General features: G+C 30.1%; 2 protein-coding genes across 2 annotated transcripts; both read left to right on the plus strand.

The window, feature by feature from the left end:
- The first annotated feature begins 651 nt into the window (after positions 1-651).
- LOC122282428 (zinc finger BED domain-containing protein RICESLEEPER 2-like) lies at positions 652-2,795 on the plus strand. The gene is made up of 4 exons (XM_043094381.1): positions 652-958; positions 1,363-1,575; positions 1,693-2,648; positions 2,760-2,795. The coding sequence occupies exons 1-4, from the start codon at positions 652-654 to the stop codon at positions 2,793-2,795; spliced, it is 1,512 nt and encodes a 503-aa protein (XP_042950315.1).
- Positions 2,796-11,690: 8,895 nt separating this feature from the next.
- Positions 11,691-14,794, plus strand: LOC122280741 (putative RING-H2 finger protein ATL21B). Its single transcript, XM_043091750.1, has 2 exons — positions 11,691-12,494; positions 14,250-14,794. The coding sequence occupies exons 1-2, from the start codon at positions 11,819-11,821 to the stop codon at positions 14,723-14,725; spliced, it is 1,152 nt and encodes a 383-aa protein (XP_042947684.1). The 5' UTR covers positions 11,691-11,818; the 3' UTR covers positions 14,726-14,794.
- The last annotated feature ends 5,421 nt before the right edge of the window (positions 14,795-20,215 follow it).

The following is a 20,215-nucleotide window of genomic DNA, read 5'->3' on the forward strand; positions in this document are numbered from 1 at the left end:
TAACTTTTTTAGTTTGTAATTTATCTCTTGTGTTCCATTTCAGTTTTTGAGTCTCATTCTCTTGACTCCACAGAGTTTGGACCACAAGACAGAGATTCCCTTTTATCTTACCACTATAGGTACGTATTTATATATTTTATGAATTTGTGTTATTTTTTGTAATTTTATGAATTTTCAAAGCAACTTTAATACATATAGTTGTTGAAGAGTTGGTTTGATTATTGGTTTGCCTTTTGCAATGCTAATATAATTCATGACACACGTATATAATTAGTTATGTTATTGTTATGTTTAATTTTTTTTTTTTTTGTATACAATTTTCTTTTTTATTTTTAATCAAACTTATTATGAAATTTGAATCTCTCATTAGATCCAATTAAATATTTATTTAGGTTTTGTAAATGATATAAAAGATAATAACTTTTTAGAGTAGTTTACACATACATGCGGGTAGTATCTAAACAACCATGTACTTAATTCTTTTGAACGAAATAAAAATAAAATAGATTAAATGTTATATAATATTCGTTATTATTTTTATAATGTGTGCATTTTCTACACTTTTATAACTTCTTAATTAAGAACAAATGAGTTTTTATACTTATAAATATTTTGTTTGCACCGTTATGTTTTAGAACAAATTCTATTGCCATGGAGGATCCAACTCAATATGTAGAAAATGAAAATGAGTCAGTTGATATGAATTTGCTTGAAAGCCCTACACTCTTTGCCCGTGAAGATGGTAACCCCCAAAATATTAAGGATGCTACTTCTACGGCTAGTGCAACTAGTGTGACTTCTAAGGACCCCCTTGATCACGCATATGAAAGGAAGACAAGGAAAAAGACTTCAGTTGTTTGGAAAGACTTCTCAATAATAGAGTTACCTAGTGGTGAGAAGAAGTCACAGTGCAAGTGGTGTAAGGTATTACTCACCATATCGAGATCAAGTTCTACTGGTACTATGCATAGGTACAGAGATATGTGTCTTGCACATGTTGTATCTAACAAGAAGCAGTATTGAATCTGAGGAGAATGATGATGCCGTCACTATTGGAAACTTTACATACGATCATAAAAAGGTACATGAACTTTTTTCTCATGTGATTATTTACCATGAGTACCCTTTTAATATGGTGGAGTATGTACTATTCAACAAGTTTATGAAGGCAAATACACCCCATTGGCAAAAAAATATCTTTTACAACTGCTAAAAATGATTGTATAGACACATATCAGATTGAAAAGAGAAAATTGAAAACATTATTAAGTGTTGTTGATAAGGTTAACATCACTACTGATATGTGGACTTCTGGCCAAAAGGTTTCATATATGGTGCTGACTTGTCACTTTGTGGATCTAGATTGGCTTCTCCAAAAACGGGTCTTAAACTTTTGTAATGTACCACCTCCGCATAATGGTTTAATTATTGTTGATACTTTACAAAAGTGTTTTGTTGATTGGGGTATTGAAAATAAAGTATTTACGGTGACATTCGACAATGCCAAAGCTAATGATGTTGCCATTAGAATTCTCAAAGATGATTTTCGATTGAGAAAACTCTTAACTGTTGGGGGTAAATTATTTTATATGCGATGTTGTGCCCATATAACAAATTTGTTGGTGCAAGACGGACTTGGCCAAATTGGAAATATTATTGATTGTGTTAGAGAATGAATTAAGTATTTGGTAGCATTCGATGGAAGATTGAAACAATTCAGTGAAATTACGAAACAATTACAATTACCTTCTAAAAAACTTATATTAGATGTTCCCACTCAATGGAATAGTACATACTTGATGTTGGTGACTACTATGGAATTCAAGGAAGTGTTCCCTAGATTTCAAGATAGGGATCAAAATTTTCAATGGGTGACCAACATCGTATCTGGAAGCGTCTATCCAACTTCTAATTTGTTTCTTCCTAAGATATGGAGGATGAAAGAAGTATTGACTGCGAAAAATGTTGATAGAAATGAATATATTCAAGCAATGACAAAAAAGATGAATGAGAAATTTGAGAAATATTGGGGTGAATGCAATTTGTTAATGGCAATAGCTGCGGTATTGGATCCAAGATACAAAATGGTGTTGATAAAGTTCTGTTTTCCTTTAATTTATCCCGAATTTGAAACTTCTCAGAATATTGATCTTGTTTTTAAAGTTTTACATGAGTTATATGATGAGTATGTCCAAGTTCATAATTCAATAGCTATGGGCCAAACTATGCAGAAAAATATTAATGTAAGTTCTTTAAGCAGATCTACCAATATTTTTGCACGAACTATGCCAAGTGGGCAGTCAATGTTCCAATCTTTCGTTAGAAGTGTTGACACTTTTCAGCCTATTAAGTTGGACTTGGATGTATATTTGGAAGAGGGTGTTTACATATGTGAGGAAGGTACTGATGCAAAGTTTGATGCTTTAGAATGGTGGAAAGCCAATAATCTTAAATATAAAATCTTATCTAAGATGACACGTGACATATTAGCAATTCCTATAAGTACAGTTGCTTCAGAGTCCACATTTAATGCTGGTGGTAGAGTTATCGATTCATATCGAGCATCTTTGTCAATTGAAACAGTTCAAATACTACTATGTGGAACAAATTGGGTTAGAGCACGCCATGGAATTAAGAAAGAACTAAAAGTAAGTATCGTTTTCATATATATATATATATATAACTATCACTTTCATGAACACTTTAATTAATTTTTAGAGTAGAAAAGTACATGATTATTTTTATTTTTTATTTTGTAGGAGGAGTTGGAATTGGCAGAAATTATATTGCCATAATTGAAGCTTATGGATGGATGCCATGCAATGCAATATTTGTAATTCAAGTTTGTGTATATAGGGGAGTAAAAATACTTATAAATATTTTTTGGACATACATGCAAGGTCCTTTCATATTATAATTAATATTTTGAAATATGATATTATGGATGGATGCTATGCAATGTAATAGTTGTGTATAATTCAAGCTTGTGTATGTAGGAGAGTAAAAATACTTATAAATATTTTTTGAGCATACATGCAGGGTCCTTTTATATTATAATTAATATTTTGAAATGTGATATTATGGATGGATGCTATGCAATGCAATACTTGTGTATAATTCAAGCTTGTGTATGTAGGAGAGTAAAAATACTTATAAATATTTGTTGGGCATACATGCAGGGTCCTTCCATATTATGATTAATATTTTGAAATGTGATATTACGAATTGACTTTTATTAAAGTTATGAACATGATTGAAAGATGATAGCATGAACTGGAGTTTATCAAAATTGATTTCTACTAAAATTTGTTATTTGTCAAACCTCATTGGACATATTTGCTATGGTTAAATAATTTTGATAAAAAAAAAAAATGTAAGGAAGTTAAAATATATGACAACTTCTATTAGTTTATGTATTTAGAATTCTGTGAGATTTCAAAGTTTGATGTAGTTTAGACTTTGAAGTCTCTTTAAATGTATTTTGTTTATTTGAAATAATCTTTTAACCATTGATGCTTATAGAGATACTATAAAACAAAAATTCCAAATATTATATTCAACATGCACTCTTATTCCTGATTTAATTGGATTTCCTATGTCAATATTTTCTCTTTTTTTTTTTTCTTTTTTCTAAAAGTAAATAACTGTTTTTCTTTTGTGGTTTTCTTTGAGGGCCCTTGTGTATATTTTTAAATTACTACCATTAGTTTGTTTATTGATTATTTAAATTGCAAATGGATACAATGAAAAAAAAATTAAGTTATATGACATGCATTTTTTTATTTCTCTAATATTTTATTTTATTAATTTATATAAATAACAAAAAAAAAAACATAATTCGAGTCGAGCCTACTCGGCTCGAGCTCGAGCTCGAGCTGGAAGCTTGATTTATCAAGCCGAGCTCAAGCAAAAAAAAATTAAAAATCTCAAGCTCGAGTTTTTTTAATCGAGTCGAGCTTGACAGTTCAAAAACTGACTCGGCTCGACTCAATTACAGCCCTAAGCAGACTTACCAGCAACTTGCTGACATGCTGTAGTGCTATGCTCTAACCAAAATTATTTTTACTGACAAAATCTTATTTTGGACATAAAAAATTACTCATGTGATAGTAATATATTAAGTAAAAAATTACTCTTATTTTCACTGATTAGCTAGAGAAAGAAAGTGACACAGTAATATACTAAGTTAGCGAGTCTCTTGATTTGAATTTTTCCTACATTTTCTTTGAATTGTCCTACTATTTGAATTTTAATTCGTAGAAAAAATTCTACGATTGAATTCATAGAATATCGTGTTATAAGTTGTTTTTTAATAATAAATTTTTATAATTCAAATTATAATTAGAATTAAAAAATAAATATTTTAATAGAATAGTAATAGATTTAAAAAGTTTATTATTTGGTGTCATTGAAAAGTAGCTGGTTAAATTTATAAAAGTGAATTTATTAGTTAAATTTTAGCCAAATTTTGACTATGCCACTACTAATGTTCTTATCTATTCAGATTAAGAGAATATCTCAACTCATCTTATATTATCTAGTTATTACAATTTTTTTAAATTTTCACATAAAATATAATAAATAATTCAATTTTTTTAAATTTCAAAACAATAATAATATTAAAAAATAATATTCTAATAATATTTTATTTAACTTTAATCTCAACTTAACTCACTATCCAAACTGCACATCAATCTACATTTTTTTTTTATTATCACTATTTTCATAAGTGTAGTTAATAAATTATTAAAACTGAAAAAATATTATTCTTCACTTAAAATTTAACATTACCTATTATTTTGACATATTTAAAGTCGTTGCATTTAAATTCTTAAATTTAAAATTTATAAAATAATTCGGTTGAAAATTATAAATTTCAAGACGAGAACGACGTTTCAAACATATTAATTTGTTAAATGTTTTTTTTATAATAAAAGCGACTTTTGGAGTTTTTCATCCATGTTTGGAAAGACAATCTCTCGAGATAAATTTAGAAAGAAATTTGATTTAATCGAAAATAGCAGTGTTCTCAAAATATTACATTGAAAAAATGACCAACCAACTACTTAATCCACCTACCTTTTATTATTAAAAAGAATTTATCATCTCTTAATATAATATTAAATTAATTTAAATTTTTACTTATTTGCATGGGTAGAAAACTTGCAGCAGGCTGCATCCTCAATCCTAACTAAGGTCACTTTTGAAATTTAAATTGAGCTTGCTTTTAAATCACTAAATTTATTTTAATTTTAAATTTTTTTATACGTAAAATTTATGATATTTTTTAACTTAATATATTTTTATATGAGAGACTTCTAATATTTTTTAATTTTCTATAAATATATTTAAACTTATTTTAACATCTAAAAATATTTATATTATATTTTATGTCCATTTTGCTAGAGTCCTTTGCTTGAGAAATTGGGGTACGAAACACACATTCAAACCATGTACTTTAGAACTCTGTCTATGGTCATTTTCTCCTGGATCGTACTTTTCTTTCCACTTTGCTGAACGATACACACGTTCAAACCATGTTTTTCACAAGGCTATCTACGGTCATTTTCCTCTTGGATCTTACTTTTCTTCAAGCCTTAAATCAAGTCAAGCCCGTGTTGAAGATTATTCTAAATTCAACTTTGAACATGTTCTCGAGCATTTTGACAACTTGTTAAAAGCAAGTGACGAAGGATACGTTGATACTAAGGTGATGATAGATAATTTGTGAATAAATAATAATAAATAATTTATAAATAACAATAAATAGATGTGATCTTCACTTACCTACCACAGCAACTATTTCTTGAACAGCAAAAGCCGGCTATTTGTACGGTGTACTTTTACTTTGAGAGAACGAATTTCAAAGTATAAAATTTAAGCCAAAGAGCTAAAAAAATCCCAAAACCAAAACTTACAATTTTTTTTATTTATATAAAAAAAATTAAAAAAAAAAAAAACTATTGAAACTTGTGTTACATTTCAAAGCATACCAGCAACCACCAGCATATGCTTGTAATTTGATGTGGCTGCTACCGTACTTGCTAAATCTACCATGTTGTAAGGAAAATATTTTAGTAGATTATATAAAAATAAATTTATAAATTAATGTGATTTGATGTAATATATTAGATTATAAAATTAATTTTATTATAAAATAGATATAACAAATCTATTAAGCCACGTTAGTTTATATAATTTTTTTATATCTATAACTGTTCTCTATTTACAATCATGTCATCACCTCAGCTGGGTGCATAAATCAGACTTCACTTTGTTTGTTAATTTTTATAATTAAATTTTGCTACAAAGAAGTATGGTGTGCAACACACTATTTATAGTGAAATCTATTATAATTTTTAAAAATAAAAAAATCAATTTTTTTTAGTCTAATTAACGTGAAAGACTTACACGTACATCATGAGAAGTGTGCTGGATGCGTTGAAAAGAAGTGTGCTAAATAGATTTTCTCAATTTTCATATTCTAGGCATTTTATCAAGTCAAAACCGCGTCGAAGCTGAAAGATTTTCTGGTCTGCAGTGGAGCAGTTTGAATGTTTAAGCAAATTTATAAACAAAAGAGAAAATGATGCAGTAAGGTTGATTTAAGAGATTAGACGAGATAACACACAAACGGCTGGCTTTGTTGTGGACATTTTTACTTTTCTTCCCAATCTAGTCAATATTTTCACAGGCTCCATATATGACTAACTATTTGGTTATATAGTTTATATAAGATGAGATGTTTTGTTAAAAATTAAATAAAATATTATTATAATATAATTTTTTTAATATTAATTTTATTTTAAGATTTAAAAAAATTGAATTATTTATTATATTTTATATAAAAATTTTAAAAAAATTATAATAATGAGATGAGATGAGATGAGATAAAATAAAATAATTTAAATTGGATAAACAAACGAGATATATTTTACGATGATTGGCTCCCTGAAAAAGATATTCCAGTTAACAAATAAACAGCACCACCAATGAGAAGTTTATTAATTGTTAATGGAAAATGCGAAGCATACCGTTTCAGCTCCTCCTGGGAGCTGTTGCTGCAAAATATATATATATATTATTATTTGTTTAAGTTTGTGATTAAGGAAGTGTTTTTGAATGATGTTATAAATTTTTTTTTAAAAAAAATATTTAATCTTGTTAAAATATATATATATATAAAATTTAAAAAAAAAAATTATTTTTAGACTAACGGTTGCTCCCAGCGGTAGCTGGGAGCGGTGGCTATAGTCCTTCCCAATGTTAATACAAGTAATAAGAAAGAGTTAGGCCGGTGGCTCTCGACTGAGAGAATAGTGAAAGAGATCAAGCCCTTTTACTTTGTTTTTTGAGTTATTTATGCTAGAGTAATGCTTGGAATAATTTCTAAATACACTAGTCTTTGTATAAGTCTTTCATAAAAAAAATAAGTCATATTTAGAAAATAGTAATGTTACATATAGTATTTATGTAAATGATGTACATTCCTTTTGAAAAATAATATAATTTATTTTTAAAAAATTAATATTTTAATATTAATTTTATATTTATTCATTTTTTCAAAATGAGTACGTAGTTGACACTCTATAACTGTAAAATTTTTCACACATTTTTATAATGTGATCCATGTAGGAGATTTGTACGTTCAAAATTTATATAAATCATCGTTCGATATGCTCAGTTTTGGGAACTCTTATGCCACATTGTAGTTTATTGAACGTTATGGTGATTCAGTACTCCGTTGTAGTCTCGTCGTATTAATTTTTTATTACTTATATCATTACATTTTTATTAAGAATGTAATATAAATAAATATAAATTTATAAAATAAGTTGTGATTTTATATGATATCATAATAGAGGTCATGAATTTAAATCTTGACTTTATATTCAAATTTAATAATTATATATTTTATGTAACGGGCTCACTTATTGAGTAGAAATCTAATCCTCATTTGAGAAAGAGTTATAAAAATATAATACAAATAATTAAATTTATATCTTTTCTTTTTTGTAATTTTTGTAATTTTAATTTGTCAACAAATCTAAGGGGCTATGTGCTTCCTTGCCTTGCAATCGGGACCTTATATCCACGGTCTACCTTTCTCCTTTCTTTCACGAGCTCAATCGCTTTTGTTGATGTTGTGTTCCACATACTAGGTACTAAACTCAATTACCTACAACACTGAAAAGTGAAGGATTCGGAATTAAAGTATGATGCTCCCAACTCCCACGTATGGATATGTGGAAATCGAGACGTCGGGATGATGACAACACGAGTCACGCATCTCATCGTCAAGTGCTAAGTATGTGTACATGCAACACATATACATAAAAAATAATGTAGCAGTAATAAAAGGTATTCCAACTAAGTACCATAATTTTGTTCAAATACAAACTCGCTTAAAAACAAACGTACTAATAATATTACAAATAACCAGTAAAAATATAATACCAATCAAAGATAGGAAATTAAACCACAAGCCACGAGTGATTGAGCTGGCGAAGCCGCCTCCTCGGGCTTAGCCTCCTCGTCCTCTGCATCAAAATTTACGGTACCAAAAAGGGTACCGCAGGTAAGTAACAAACCAAACAAACCTTAAGATAAAAATATATTCATGCCACAACAATATGCATGAACATGATGCCATATGCATATGTCCCAAAAATCCACAATGTCCACGCACGCTAAAAATTCTATTTTGGCCCAAAACATTTTCTTTAAACATATCCTCACCATTATCCCATATAATGGCCCAAAAACCAATCTTGCCATTTTTTCAGAAAATGGCCCGTTAACCAAACCATCAGAGCACTGTAGGCGGGACGCTACCACCATCCATGCTCACCATCATCCCTACGCGTGCACTGTAGGCGGAAATCACAGACGGGACTCTACCACCATCCTTGCTTACCACCATCCTTACATCACGTGCACCGTAGGCGGGAATCGCAAGTGAGACTCTACCATCATCCTTGCTCACCACCATCCTACACGTGCCTCTTACTCAACTATTCAATCCAATCGTTCAAATGTACGAAAAATCATTTCTTGCTTGAAAACCCAGTTTTCAAGTTCCAACACATGTACATGCATGCAATTACACGAAAACTCAGTTTTCCTTTTCAAACATGAACATGCATGCACTATGCAACGCAAACATTAATACACAAAATATCCAATAAATCTCAACATCAAACAAACATAATTAACTCCATCCTCAAATCTATCTGATCTCCGACTTCTCGGACTCAGTCCGGAATAACCAACAAGTTACAAATTATTTTTAAAGCAAAAAATATATTTAAATCTAAAAGAAAGTTTGAAAAATACTTACAGTACTTTATAACAATTTTCGAAGGGTCAACGAGCTGAAAAGGGCGAAGAGAAAGCAACGTAACAGTGTAAAAACACTGTAGTCGTGGGTTGTAAAATACTCACTTTTGAATGGGAACGAACCAAGAGTTGACATTGATAGGAAATGACTTAGAGGTGTTTATGAAACTAGTGGAAATAAGGATTGACCGTGGATGGCGGCGAAAACGGTGGTGAAAGGCCAAAAAACCAAAACGAAAAGTGAGATCGTGGGGGCTACTCTGGCAACGGATCGGAGCTGGAAATGGGTGATTTGGGAAAAGACGTTGCGGCTTGGAGGAACTCGTGGTGGTTAACGGTGGTTCGGATGTAGGTGAAATTTGGTGAGGATGATCATCGATCAGAGGGAAAGAAATCTGGGTGGGTGGTGTGCTACATGCCGGCGCACGGTGGCGGACTGGGCGGCTGAAGGAAAACAGCAATAAAGAGGAGAGATGAGTGTCGCACGCGGGAGAGAAAGAAAACCGGGGAAAAAGTGGGAGAAAAAGGAAAGAAAAAGAGAAAGAAGAGAAAGGAGAAAAAGAGAAAAGAAGAAAAAGGAGAAAAAGAAAAAAAGAAAAAGAAAATATGAGAAAAATAAATGAAGTCTAGTCCTTATCTCTGGAATTCAGAAACTGATCCTACGAAAACAACTTTAAAAATTATAAAATAAAGAAAATAATTTAAACACAACATCTAACTAAAATATAATAAATAACTAGTAAAAACTAATAACAAAATTTTAAATCTAAAAACAAGCTAAAATAAATTAAATAAAAATTTAAACTCAAAATATAAATTAATATTAAGAAAGCTCTACAAAATAAATTTCACAAGTAAATAAATCCAATTAAAATACGATAATTTAAAATAAGAGAACCAATATTTTAATTAAATTAAAATATTCTTTTAATAAAAATATACGTAAAAACGGGGTATCACACGAAGGGTCACTTCCAATATAGGGCTGTACTGAAACCGGCTAGACCGACCGAAACTAGTGGAGAACCAGTCGGTGTGTGACAACAAATAGTGAAAACTGATATTGGCCAGTTTGGTTCCGGTTTGAACTTGATTCAAATCGCTGAACTGACCGATTAAATAAAAAATATTTATATTTTATTTATACTATACTCAAAATGACGTCATTTTACTTAAGTCTTTTTATGCCTTCAATGTTTTAAAACATTACTTAAACGACGGCGTCGTTTTATTAATAATGTATTGAAAAAAATTTAAGTACATCGTTTCAGAATTGGATCATCTTCTTCAAGCCTTCTTCTTCTTCTTCAATTCATATCTCTCTCTCTCTGAGACAGAGCCCGCCACCAGGAGAATCGAGAACTGCATGTGAACTGCCAAAGTTGATACGGTCCATTTTTCTCCTCCCCGTCAATTAATTAGTCAGTTGATCCTCCATATTTCCTCGGATCGGCATTGATTTTGTCCAAAAATCGCGCCGAATGTGTCGGTTTTCACTCATACTCCGATGCCTAAATTAGTTTTTTGTTTGTTGGAGAGAACTTCAATAACAAGAGAATTTAAGTCTTGTATTCTAACCTAGTGCCCAACTTTTATATTACTTGTTGAGATGTCATTCCATATCTTATGTTAAAGATTCTCATCTCTCGTACAAGATACCACGTTATTGCTTTTAATGTGGTGTGGCCTTGTTGGGCCACGCCTTTGTGGCAGGTGGCTAGTCCAACGTGACGATGCTTAGCATTACTCTTTACATAAATATATCACAATATAAATGTTGATCTCTTGATACAATTGTTGGTTCTACCACTTCCAATTTCAATTACTAATCACTTCCGCTTACGCACAGATTGTCTTGCCTTACTTATCGTTGATTCGTCACTTCAATTTATCCAATATTCTCCATAAAACTTGTTCATTGTTCCCTCCATCAGCCTTGCATTGCTAAGCTTTGCTACACATAAACCCATATACCACATACCATAATTTTTTTAAATTTTTTTGGATTTTTTTTAAACTAATTGAATTTTTTTACTCTTTATCTATATACCAAACATTTCGTAAAAATAAAAAATAAAAAAATTGTGGTGTGTGATGAATAGGCTTATGTTTAAAATTTTTAATTTAATAATATTTTCAACTTGAAATTTTTTTTTTTTGGGAATGATTTTCAGTTTGAAGTTGAAGGTTAATAACTTAATACTCTATATTTCCAAAAAAAAAAAAAATATTAATAGCGAGCAAGACTCGAGGGTCCTCAATCTTCATAGCTTCCAAGTTCCAAGTCAAAATCCCGTTATACCCCTCAAGTCCAGTTTATTGGCAACTTTCCCTCCGAGGACTATAAAGAGAAAGTATAGGGCCTTCCGGCTTTAAGGAATCTCCGACTCGCCTGACCTTTCATATCTCAAGAAACTTACCAAATTGTGTATCCCCCACAGGCCGAATATATTTTGTACCTCACGAGTCACTCGCTCAAATGGCTTCCTTCCAAAGCTGCTTCTTCTTCTTCATCTTCATCTGGATCTTCCTTCCACAGATAGCATCAAGCACCACCATCTGCAAAACTTCATCTTGCGGAGGCAGCCAAAGCCCGCCGGTTAGGTTCCCTTTCCGACTGAAAGGCTATCAACCAAAATCCTGCGGCTATCCGGGATTCGATCTCTCGTGTAACAACCAAAGCCAAACGATTCTCACTCTCCCTTACTCTGGAGACTTCGTCGTCGAAGGCATCGATTACCTGGGGCAGTCCATATACATCAGCGACCCCAATCACTGCTTTCCCAAACGGTTCCTGGACAACTTTAATCTCTCCAACTCTCCTTTCCAGTTCGAGGCTCCTGGGAACTTCACCTTCTTCAACTGCTCGTCCAACGCGACGATGATGTATCTGTACTGGCCGATTTATTGCCTCAGTGGGGATGATTACAAGGTCTTGGTTACATCGACTTTTTACACTGATATCTTACCGCCACCGGCGTCGTGTAGGATGATATCGACGGCTCTACTTCCTTTTTTACAATCACAACCAGTCCAGTTGATCTGGGATGTGCCCAATTGTCAAGGATGTGCAGGGAGCGGCGGAGATTGTGCTCGCGAGAATGATTCGAGTCTGGAAGTTGGATGCTTCAATATTCCAAGCAATCATAACAATGGTACGTACGTTTAATTGCTTTCCCAGACAATTACTTTTGCCAGGTACTTGGGCTAACATGGCAGATTGCGTTTGGTTGCCCTTTTTGTTTTTCCTTGTTGTTTGATTCACCGTAAGGATAATTCACAGAACAGAAACCAAATAAAGAAAGAGAGAAAGAAAATCAACACCATTCTGATAAGCTTGAAAACAATAAATATTATGTCCAAATTATGAAAGATTGGTGATTTATCTAGTCATTTAAAGTCTTTGAGACTTTAAACATTGAAATGAGCGTTTAGAAGTTAGAACTACACTGTCTAGTATATTTATCTCCTTAGCTATAACGTGAAAAAAAATAATTTATTAACAGAGCTAGGTTTGGAAATCAAAACCAGCATAATTAATAAAGTCTAACAATTGGAAGAGAGGGATGTAGTGCCTGCTGTGGTTCCATTGGACACGTTTTCAGGGGTGGTAGAATATCTCTTTCTTTGAACAACCATGCGGTAAACAATTAAGGACTTGTTTGGTTTTACAAATGGTTTCAACTTATTTCATATCATATAATCCCATCTCAATACTCAAATACCATTTAAATATAAGTATTTTTTAATTTTAAAATTATTTTCAACTTTTTATCTCATCATCACTTAATCATTATAATTTTTTCAAACTTTCAAATAAAATACAAAAATATATATATTTAACTTTTTTAAATCTCAAAATAAAACTTATATTATAATAATATTTTAACTTTATAATATTTTTATTCAAATTTTTCTATCTCATTTTTCTAAATTTTATAAAATATTTTAATTTAAATTATTTTACTACTATTAATATATTATCTCATTACTATTCATATATTTTTCACCTATATAACTAAACAAGATCTTTGTCAGTTTTCATCAGGAACAGATCACACAGAGGGCTCTAGGTTAGTTTATTTATATTTTTCAATTTCCTTCATCATGTAACAAAAAACCACGATTCTAGCTAGCCAGATGGATTTGGGGTGGGAGATCGCTTTCTTCAGGAGCTAGCTGTGAACAATTCCTAACGCTTCACAGGATGTTCACACGGAGAGAGATCGAGAAAGCGAGATATGAACAAAAACGAAGAGATTAAACACAGGTCGGTAAGAGTAGGACCGTCATCACAAAACAAAAATGTGATGAGCTGCGCGACTGCTACCGTGCTGCTACTCATTTTGCTAGAAGTTTGGGACCCCACTCAATTTTTAAGCCGGTCGTAGTCAAAGGCGGCGGTGTCGGCATTCCCTCTTGTCCAACCCCTTCTCTAGTTCTCTGTGTAGTAGTTACTAACTTACTATAGAGACGTAAGTGCATCGGCCTTAGGTTGACTACAAAATTTCTACGTCATCTTTCATACTTTTAAGGCCTTTGGACCGCAGGCGTTTAGGTAGATTTAAATATAACAGAGTAATACTTTTCATCATATTTTTTTTTTATATCGTTATATCAGGTAATTGAAAATTATTTATTATATTTTATTTATAAATTTATTATTTATTGTCACATTATAAAATATGAAAAATAAAATAATAATAAATAAAATTTTTCAATATAATAAAAGAACAATTATTTAAAATATGTCAGCTAATGATCACGTTTATGAATTATCTGACATATTTTAAATAAATTTAAATATTAATTAAATAATTTAAATGTGTCGTAATTTATCATAATAAACAAAGTGAACGTGTTTATTTTTAATTTTTATTCACAATTTATTTATTAAAATTTTGTTTTAGGTGGTCTTCCGAGGAGCGTGAAGTACGGCGTGGCGATAGGCGTAGGAATACCCGGAATAGTGTGCATCATTGGGCTTACATGCTACCTATGCGGTCTCGTTCGGGTGTATAGCCGCAGACGCCATCCAAACACAGAACTCTCCTCCATCTCAATTACTCCTCAACGCACCATGTTTGCAACGGGTCTTGACGGACCCACCATAGAATCATACCCGAAGACTTTGCTCGGGGAGAGTAGACGTTTACCTAAGCCTAATGACAATACTTGCCCCATATGCCTCTCCGAGTACCAGCCCAAGGAGGAACTTAGAACTATTCCCGACTGCAATCACTATTTCCATGCTAATTGCGTAGATGAGTGGCTGAAAATGAATGCCACCTGCCCACTTTGCCGGAATTCACCCGACGGTTCCGTTTTGGTTACCCCTTCGGCATCATCCTCATCGTCATCATTGTCGACTGTATCAATAATATAAGCTTTTGCTTAATCCACTGTATAGAATTTGTTTCAATTAAGTCGTTGGATTGTTTGTTTTGTGTGATAATTATTAGGTACATCTTATTTTTTTGATGACTTGAGATGATATCAATTAGGAGATATATAGAAATACTTAAAAGAGAATTAATGTGATCATGTCGTTTTCTTTTTCTTTTTTCCGATTTTGGTGGGTTGAACCAGCAGAATTCTTAATTATTGTTAATGAACTTCTAGTTTAATCCAATATTACAAATTTACTTGCCTTTTCTGATTTTCAGAGAAAAAATAATAATGGCTTGGATTTTTTTTTTTCAAAAAATGATTTAAGCTTTTTATCCCAAAAGAATGCATTAAGCATATGAACGCCACGTGTCGTATGTGTAGAAGAAGTCACATTAATCTCAAATAGGTTGAGTTTTTCTTGAGCAAATCTAGCTAGCTTGTGGTATGTTAGGAATTATTTTAGTACCTTAGACTTTAACTAATTGCATTTTTTTTTAATCTAACTGCATTTAGTAAAGAAGAAGTTACACGCCCAATTTGCATTCTTTTTTCTTTAATTTTTTGGCGGATGTATTGGGGTTTGATTTCTGCCTTAGACAATTAACTGTATTTAAACCTATTTACTAGATTATGAAGTGCACGGAAACATTTAAAAAAAAAAAAAAAGCTTGACTTGCTTGTAAGTCATATATCACTAATTGGGTGGTGAAATATTTTCAGTATACTCTAACATTATTCATTATTTTATTATTATTATTTACCTACTTTTTACTATTTTATATTGCTCTTCACTACTGTTTAATATTTTATCATTACATTTTCATTATTTTTTCTAATATTAACAAAATATTTGAGATCACCTCAGTACCTAAACGCAATGCCTTGTTGGGATTTTGTTTTGGATTTTGTTTTTCTTTTGATATCCATATTCTCATTTTTAAACATGTTATTCTTGTTTAAATTGATCATGAATAGTTAATGAAAAAGTATGAGATGTAATTCAACCGTTATAAAGTTGATGAACCCTACCAAGAACTCAATTAATGTTGAGTTGTTCTAGTTCTGTATGAATCAGTACTACTGACAAGCACGTGTTTATCACTCCAGCGATGAAAGTAAAAATTAAGAGAAATGCTCTAGGCATTAAAAGATTTGAAAAAATTAAACTCATAAGTCGATAAATTATACAATTATTTTTATTATAAAATAAATTTAGAGGTTTTTTAGATTGAAAAATACTTTTGATCCATCTCATTTTATTATTATAATTTTTTCAAATTCTTACATAATAAATAATAAACAATTCAATTTTTTAAAATCACAATTCAATTTTTTAAATCTTAAAATAATAATAATAATAAATAATATTCTAATAATATTTTTTTTAATTTTTAACTTTTATCTTAAATCATTTTATCTACTCTCACCATCCAAACAACTGATCTTAACATAACACATACAATCATATCAATTTAGCTGTAACATTATTTTTTCTCGTTCAGTATCCAATCACTTGTGCAAGTGCACACCCTACTTAGAAATGCCTCGTCAACACCAATGGTTGAATGCTACGTGCCCTTTCAAATTTTACATGTAAAGAAAAAAGTAGGTTAAAAATAGTAAACGCTTTTTTTTTTATAAAAAAAAGGAAAATTACTATCAACTTAGAAAATAATAAAATTAAATAAATAGTTATGTTACATACAATTATTTTTATATATATTTTATTGATTTGATTGACCAAAATTATTATTTTATATTAAAAAAATGATGTAACTAATTATATTAGTAAAGTGCATAAAGAGTTAAAGTGATTTCAAATAGAATTTTTACAAAATAATTAAGACAACCAAAGCATTTTTATTTTTAATAACCATCGTTGAATTTTTACCATTTTAAAATTTCTTTAATTCGTTTTTAAGGAAATGTGGAAAGACGCATAAGTACGTAATTATTGGTATTGATCTGACGTTTTTAATAGATTATAACAGTTTGATAACTAAAGGATTGAAATATGGAACATGGAGATGAAAAACGTAACACAGATTAATATTCTATCATTAAACCCTTTTGCTTAATTTCCCCAAAATTCAGTTTGGTTGAAGTCTTTATATGGCATCGTAATTGGTATTTGAAATTCTAGAAAAAAAAGTACACAGAATCATCTAAAACATTGACGTGGCCACTGGGTGTTCATTTTTTTATGTAATAGGCCCTACACATGCATGGATTTTTCAAGCCAATTAATGGAGACAAGGGATGCCCGATCCTGACACGAAAATCACCTTTCAGCGACGGCAATCCTAACTCTACGGACAACAAAAATTGCATGGCAATATTCAGAAAATCTACGCTTACATAAATCACTCATCTGTGCACGACATCAAGCACATGATTAACCAAAGCATCTTAAGACTTTAGTACAAGATCTTCTCATATTTATAGGAGTAGTGCTTCCGCTACAAAGAGACTATTCAAAAATAATCTCACATCAGTTTTATTTTATAATAATTTTTTTTATAATCTATCAAATAATATAAAATTACATTAATTTATAAAATTACTTGTATATAATTACTTTATAAGTGTAATATTTCTCTGTTTATAACAGAACACCGCCTACCTAGTGTCTTGTCCTTTTTTTCTTGCTGGTTTGTGGGTCAGCGACGGCCTCACCCGCATGCGACAATGTTTTTAGTAAAATGCATTATTGCCTTCCTCACCTAAGGGGACATGCCAGTTGTATGCGAGTGTCTTGGAGCACTCCCATTGAAGTAACCAAAATTAAATTTTAGTTTTATGAGATGAATTTATTTTTATCTGTTCTATTCACATCAAATTTACATAATAAATTATCTATTTATTCATTATATAATAATAAAATAATATTAATTTAAATTTTCTATTATTTATTTATTTTATTTAATCATATTTTACCATTTTATTGATTATATGTTAATTAATAATCATATTTTAATTAAATTATTGGTTAAAAAATCATATTTTCAATAGTCATTTAATGCTAATAATCACAAATATCTAATTAAACTCATTTAAAATTCTATATAAATATCTTAATTACAAATCAAATTTCTATATTTCTTATCCAACTATATTTCATGGGGGCGAAACAAGGAAAAGAAGCATAGACATAAATGTGGAAAAAAAATTAGAGGGAAAGAAACTGACGGTAGTTTTGTGAGAAAATATCAAAAAAAGAGAGAGAGTGTTATAAAGAAATAATAAAATAAAGATTTGTTCCATATACAGTTACAAGCAAATTTGAATTTAATTTTAGATATATTATAGCTAAAACTTGGTTAAGGTGACTTTGCCTAATTCAATGCAGTCGATTTTCTATCTCTAATAATTAAAAGGTAGCATTTATTTACCTTTAACTATTTTAATGAGAATACTCTTAGAGTACTAGCAGTGAATTAAGCATAGTTAATATTTAGTTAATTCGCTTAAAATACATCTACATCAAACTAGTTAAATTTAGAATAATTTTATCCATAAAGTCTTTGACTGGCTAAATCTAACTGGCCCCAATTGCTGACTAAATTATTTTTTGGCCCTAAAATATTCTTCCCCCGAGAGGGAAGCCTCCTTCTCCCCAAAACGTCTATGGTGAAAACTGAAAACACAAAACGTCTCCTTCTCCGTATGCATTCTCTCCATATAAAACACATTTTTCTTTAGACCTTATATATTTTTACAATACATCTTATCTTATTTAATTATTACAATTTTTTCAAATTTTTTCATAAAATAAAATAAACAATTCAACCTTTTCAAATCCCAAAATAATAATAATATTAAAAAAAATATTATAATAATATTTTATTCAATTTTTAACTTTTATCTCAACACATCTCATCTTTAATCTCATCTAATTAAGGCTTCGTTCACTTTCATAAAACTTTTCATCTTATCTAATCATTACAATATTTTCAAATTTCTACACAAAATAAAATAAACAATTCAATTTTTTCAAATCTTAAAATAAAAATAATATTAAAAAATATATATTCTAATAAATGAGTCCTATAATAAATGCTTCTCACGTACATGACTTAAGTACGTGTTGAACTCAAAATTTCAAGTTTCGTATAATTATATATCTATATATGGATTTTGATTATAACAAATGAATTCAAATAATAAAGGAGTTTCAAACTTAAGTTATCTACATAATGGAGTCAAGTACATCAAGAAACCAAGCATGAGTAAGAAGGGAACAAATCCACATTAAAGTCATATAGTAATATTGTAAATCTCTTAAAAATTCAAAATTAAGATTAAGGCTCAAAATTAATATTTTATCATAAAACATTAAAATATATTTTCCACGTATGCATGAATATTTTGAAATTAAATTTGAAATTTTTGAAAGATAATTGATTGTCATCTTTTACATGTGAATGACATGATTAAAGGTTTGAATTTTGAAAATATTAAAGATGATTGATTGTCATCTTTCATATATGCATGCTTTATTTGAATATTTTTAATAGTGATTGATATTTTTCTTGATTTACGTAACAAGTAGATGATTTTATTTTACAATTTTAAAAATATTAAAGATGATTGATTATCATCTTTCACATGTGCATGCTTTATTTAAATATTTTCAAAAGTGATTGATACTTTTTTTGACTTATGCAAAAAATATATGTTTTTGTTTGAAAAATTTGAAAAGCAAAGTGTGCTTCTTTTGTCATATGTCAAAAGTAAAAAATTAGGTTTGAAATTTTTGAAAAACTGAATGATGTTGTCTTTGACATGTGAATATTTTTAAATTTGAATATGCAGTCTCATATGCCTATAAATATATCATTTGGGAGCTTCACATTCACAACACCAATAGCATACAATATTCATTCAAAACTTTTATTCTCTATTCTCTAAGTATTGAGTCTTAATCCTTATTCATTTTGAGAGAGATATAGTTTGCGCTGTATTGTTCCTATTTCACTTATTGAGGAGTGTTTTCTGATAACTTACTCACTATCAGTTCTTGTATCAGTAAAAGGGTGTGTATAACCCTTGTGCGTGTAGAAAGTGTTATACACAAGGAATAATTGAATCACCAAGTGTAAGGTGATTGCAAGTGTAGAGGATGTTCTATACGGATTCTTTGTAGCGGTGTCGTTCAAATGTGTAATAAGTTTCTATTTCCACTTTAAGAAGGTTTAATAGTGAATTTGGGATCCTCAAGGGGTAGCTTAAGGCGAGAACGTAGGCAATGTGGCTGAACCACATTAACATACTGAGTTTGTTTCTCTCTTACCCTTACTCTTTATATTTATTGATGTTTCGTATTTTGTTTATTTTTTATATTGTATATTTAATTTATAATTATTATTATTTTTAATACAACTCAATTCATTTCTCCTCTTGTGTTAGTCATCTGGGCAACAGTACGTATAGATAAGTTTAGAAGATATTTAGATAATAAGATAAAATGAGATGAGAATTCTAT

The sequence above is a fragment of the Carya illinoinensis genome, chromosome 11 (genome assembly GCF_018687715.1).
Source record: "Carya illinoinensis cultivar Pawnee chromosome 11, C.illinoinensisPawnee_v1, whole genome shotgun sequence".
Lineage (NCBI taxonomy): Eukaryota > Viridiplantae > Streptophyta > Magnoliopsida > Fagales > Juglandaceae > Carya > Carya illinoinensis.